At 35.3% G+C, this 5,211-nt stretch overlaps 1 protein-coding gene across 1 annotated transcript in view; it reads right to left on the reverse strand.

Annotated features, from left to right (window-relative positions):
- The window catches only part of CERK (ceramide kinase), a gene marked incomplete at its 5' end in the record, with an annotated part of 32,716 nt that overhangs the window by 23,512 nt on the left and 3,993 nt on the right, over positions 1–5,211 (reverse strand). The window contains 3 exons of the mRNA XM_010084678.1: positions 1–125; positions 3,973–4,036; positions 4,541–4,666. The exon at positions 1–125 is cut by the window's left edge and continues 3 nt beyond it. Of these exons, the coding sequence (XP_010082980.1) occupies positions 1–125; positions 3,973–4,036; positions 4,541–4,666 (315 nt within the window). The remainder of the gene's footprint in view (positions 126–3,972; positions 4,037–4,540; positions 4,667–5,211) is intronic.

The raw sequence follows: 5,211 nt of genomic DNA on the forward strand, positions 1-5,211 counted from the left end.
TTATATTGCACTGGACTAACGGTGCTTTGGGATTATTTTGGTCTATGCCAGAGTCCTTCTGCATCCTTCCAATGAGACCATGCATCACTTCACTGAACATGCCGTCCCCACCAACACAAACAACACTGCCAGGAAACACAAATTAGAATGCACACTAACAGTCAATAAACAACACGGCAAGTGTTCTACTTAGGGCATGCACTGGGCACATCAAAAAGAGTTGTTCCATTCACCTCCTGGATTTTTACAGAATATAGTAGCCCAGAGTCAACTTTGAAACTAACAAAAAGCAGGAAAAAAAAAACTACACAACTGCAAATGCACGTCTGTAATATTAGAAGAAAATTTTGAAATGCAACTTAAATCTTTATCCTCTATTGCTGTATGCAGACAGACAAATATCAATGGAAATTCACTGTACAAGGAAAACACTGAACAGGAATGCACACACAGCTTTCTACGTAAACAAAATGGAAACGGTATCTTTACTAAGAAGGGAAATGTAAGTTAATATTTGTGGCTTCAGGCAGTATATTTTACGCTACTAATTTAATAGGGATATACATCATATGAAAGCAAAAAGCCAAAAAGCCTGAAAAGTGAATGCTTGCATGCTCTTCTGCACATGCTGGGAGTCCAAACAGACAGAAGTCATGTATATCTACTTAACCATTCATAAGAAAACAGAGTTCTAAATGTTACCAGATGCAAAACTTTGTTTTGCACACCTAATTCAGGTCAGAGCTGGTGCAGCAGCTGCACAGATCCTCAAAATGTTGAAGATCTGAAGAGAGTCCACAGCCAACCAAATAGTAGGAAGTGAAAGACTTTTACAGTTGCATACATTTCATGCCCAATAATCAAATGCATACCCTGAACTCTAAAAGCACCAACATTTAACTGAAAAAACTAATTCAAATACACTTTAAAGGAACACATGACGAATCCAAAGTTACGCATGTAGTCCCCAGCATACAGGCTTAGGAATGTTTACTGTTATCTATAGCAATCACTTCCAATGCATAAACTAATACTTACTCTTTCACATAGTTAACATATATTGCAAAATGAGTACTTACTTCATACGACAGGTTAGTTTATTTCATTTTTAAGTATTGATGACTTAAATTTACTTATTGTATTTTCAGCAGAAGGAAAGCTTGAAAAAACACAGTCATTTTTTCACGAATGGAGAGGACAGTCTTAAAAATATACATTGTCCAACTCTTAAGACCAGATCTCAGAGACTGGGAGAGAAGGGAGAAGAGGATGTTTGTTTTTCATTTAGAATTAATTTCTTATGGCTTAACTACATTATTCCTAAACTTTAGATCATCTCTTCTTTCTCTACAGACTCTAAGAAAAAGGTTAAGCGGACAAAAATGTCCATGTCCGTTCAAGGTCAATGTCGTCACAGTAGTGTTTTATTCATAACAAATACTACATGCACACTCAGAGATGACAATGATATGAATGTCTACACCTATCAAGGGTAAATACTGACAGATAAAGAAGTTCACATACACAACATCAGCATGACCAAATTCATTGCAAACATCAAACGATCAATGTGCGAGCTGTGTGAAGGTCCCTAGTGAAGAACTACTGTAAGAGAGATTTTTGAGTGATTCTTACATTTTGGGTTTATTTTTCTAATGGACTAGCATTTCACTTTTTAGACAGGTAAACTGTCTAATGTCTAAATGTAGTAAACTACATACGCTAAAGGACTTGAGAAGCAAGTTCACAAGACAGAGTTTTAAAAGTCCCTTGTAATCTCAACCATTCTGTGAACCAACTCAAGAATTAGTAAAAAAAAATCAACCTGAAACAGTTTTACAAAGGCTTGTGCAACAGCCATATGGATAAGGAAGCACAGTGATTAATACATGTCAGACTTACTCTAAACATGGTCGTTTCATGCACAGTATTACACCATGGTCTAGCTGTTCTGCACAATGATGTACAAAAACTTGCTATATTGTAACGGAATTAATATTCTAAGTAACTGTCTTCAAACAGAAGCTGTTCTATCACAGAATCATTAAGGTTGGAAAAGACCTCAAGGATCATCAAGTCCAACTGTCAACCCACACCACCTAACTCACTAAACCATGTCCCTAAGCACCACATCTACACATTTCTTGAATACCTCCAGGGATGGTGACTCCACCACTTCCCTGGAGGAAGAGCTATAAGATTAATATGCTCACCGTAAGAAATTCTTCTAAGGGGAAATGGGAAGAACAGGAAACATGAATAAGAGCTTGAAATAAGCTGTCTCAAGCAAACACACTTGGAAAGCAGTGAAGCAGTTATCATTAAGTATCCTGTAGCTAGTTCCAAAATTACAAGGATGGCTTTGCCAAATAGGGAATATGGAGATTAAATGAAGAATCTCATGACTGAATGAACAGAAAGCCACCTCTATGAGAGTCAATCTAAGAGGACAGGTGAACAACTAGATGTAGGAATCCAAAGATGCTTTTCCTGTATGTGAGAAGAGTCAACCAAACTTGAAGAAACATATGTATTTACGTGGTTCAACCATTTAAAAATCTTCCATATAACCATGTGATCTGTTCTTTTAGAAGTACTATTAATACAAGAACACCTTCCTAACATCACTGTTCACCACAGGAACAGACCTGTACACGATGGAGAAAAATCAGGCTTAGAAAGACAGGTTGTAGTTCCCAAGCTAACTGCCTTTAAGGCCCAGCCCAGGAACAGAAGAATCACAAGATTCTCAAAAGATGCAGTTCTCTGACCAATTGTTTAGCTCAGTCATGTTAGAGAGACAAAACAAAAAAAAAAACACCAAAAAAAGAAAAAAAATTACAATAACTGTTAGAATCTGCCAAAAACCCTTCAGGTACCACTACAATCGGTCACTGACACTTGTTGCAAAAAAACCCAATTTGCTCAGAGTGGACATGGGCTCACTTGCTTCCTTTTTCTGCTCTGTATTGGAATTTTACCAAATGTCAGTATTATCCATTTCAGACCACTTAAGTCAAATTAAAAGGAAAATTCTTAACTAACTAGGTTTTCCTAGGATTCCAGTTTCCCTTCCTCGCTGAAGTCTGAAACTCAACCTGTGAATGTAGTTTCTAACTGTCACGACTCGTCAACATCATGTCCTCACTTGATTTATACAATGCACATCGATCTGCTACCCCAGCAAAAGGATTCTGAAAAGACAAAGTGTTTTATTTCTGCAACTTACCAGTTTAAATGTACCTGTCAAAAAGCACAACAGGATACTATTTTTAAAATACTGTAGATATGAGAGATTATCTGTGTAGGTTCTGCATACATTTTAATGATTTTCCAGTCATGTAACTTGTTCCATGTCATGAACCAGAAACTGGAATGACTATCTTATTTATTAAAATATTCTGCTTCTACAGCAGATTTAATAATGGAATGCGATTTCACCATTCAGTTAGGTCTTCTTTTAAATCAGTAATTCCACATAAGAACAAACACAAATAAAGCCAAATAATGTAGCCACTATTTGAACAGCCCTACATACTTCCTCTTGCTATCTGAAACGTTTCTAAATGGTTCATGGTTCTCACACACAGGCTGAATGCTACTGATGTGGTGTTCTGGACTCCTGCATTTGTCAAGATCACCTGTACTGCAAACCAGAACAGCTTTCAAGCTATCACAGAATGCTCAACTTCTGGACGAGCAGAAGTAATCTCACATCCATCTTTCGAACACAAATCTCATGCAAACATTGTCATACTACACTAGAATATATTTTGTGTTGAACAGATTTACTGAAACCAGTTTAATTTTTGTTTTATACTCCTAAATGTAGATCTATAGAAAGGAACACACCCCAGAACCTTCATCTGTTCCAATAAATGTATCAGCAATGAAGGCTACCATTTTAGAAAAAAGAACAAACAGATTACTGGATATATCAGTTGGAAAAGAAAAAAAAGTGAAGTTACTTACCCATCATATTTACTAATATTAACTTCAAATAAATTGTCCTTAGCATGGTTAGCATGTTCAGTTACTATGAATAAATAAACACATTAAAAATTACTATTACAAAATGGTATATAATATACAATTATAAAAGAAATATTATTATTTCATTAATAACCATGATAATATTACCAATGTGACTGTAAAACAGCCTGCCCATAAAATATGTTTCAAAAGATTTTATGCCAAGGAAATGACTGAAAGAGACATTCACTGCAGTATATACAGAAAAATATATTACTAAAAAATCGTGCAAATGGGCAATTGGTTTTAACAGTAAAACTGAAAAAGAGGAGATAGTATCTTATAAACAAAGAGCTCAGATAGCTCAAGTTTTAATTTAGTAGGCAGAAAATTGATATAAGGTCATCATCTATCTGGCTACCTATGCCTGAATTATAAAACATTCCTCCTCTACCTCTTAGTTTCCTTAATAAGAAATAGTAACTGACAGAAAGAACTTAAGCTACTCAGAGATGTTCTAAAGAGTTCACATTGTGTTTATTAAGAAATTAAAATATTCATTACTCACTAACAACATCAGTGGAGATAGAAGCCAGACTGAAGAGTGGAGCAACTTTCTGTTCATAAATCCTTTTCCCTTGTCTTTTTCCTCCATATGGATTAATATACACAAGCAATTGCTTTGGTCTAGACTCTGCATTAAGGAAAAATATAGTACAGTCCTTTTGTACACAAAACAAAAATTCAACAAGCTATAAAAAAATAAACCTGTAAACATCAAAGTGAACACAGCATACAAACCTTTTCCAACTCTATACTAACTCTTATAACTGTAATTCTTTATCAAAGAGCTAAAAAAACTGCTTCATCTATCCTCTTTATTATGCTGAGGATACTGACAGTATTGAACAAATTGGTAATAAGACAGCAGGTGGAATTGAGAATAATTTCATCTGACTCCACATCTCACATTCTTATGCATATTAATCTCACAGTACCTTCCCATTAAATAATGTTAGTATCACAGGCGCATAAGACAAAAAAACAAACGAAGGGCAGCACTAGGAAAGGCACTTGTAAGTGAAGCATACACAGAAATTCTGTTTAAATTAATTAATTTAAACAATGTTCTTGCTTTGGTAACAGAGTTAAAATGCATTTCCTTTCAGTGATAAAGACACAATAAGAATACCTCACTTGCTGCACAGCAAGTGCTTGCCCTATAGTATAACTCTTTCC

This window comes from Pterocles gutturalis, unplaced genomic scaffold (genome assembly GCF_000699245.1).
Source record: "Pterocles gutturalis isolate BGI_N339 unplaced genomic scaffold, ASM69924v1 scaffold6195, whole genome shotgun sequence".
Lineage (NCBI taxonomy): Eukaryota > Metazoa > Chordata > Aves > Pterocliformes > Pteroclidae > Pterocles > Pterocles gutturalis.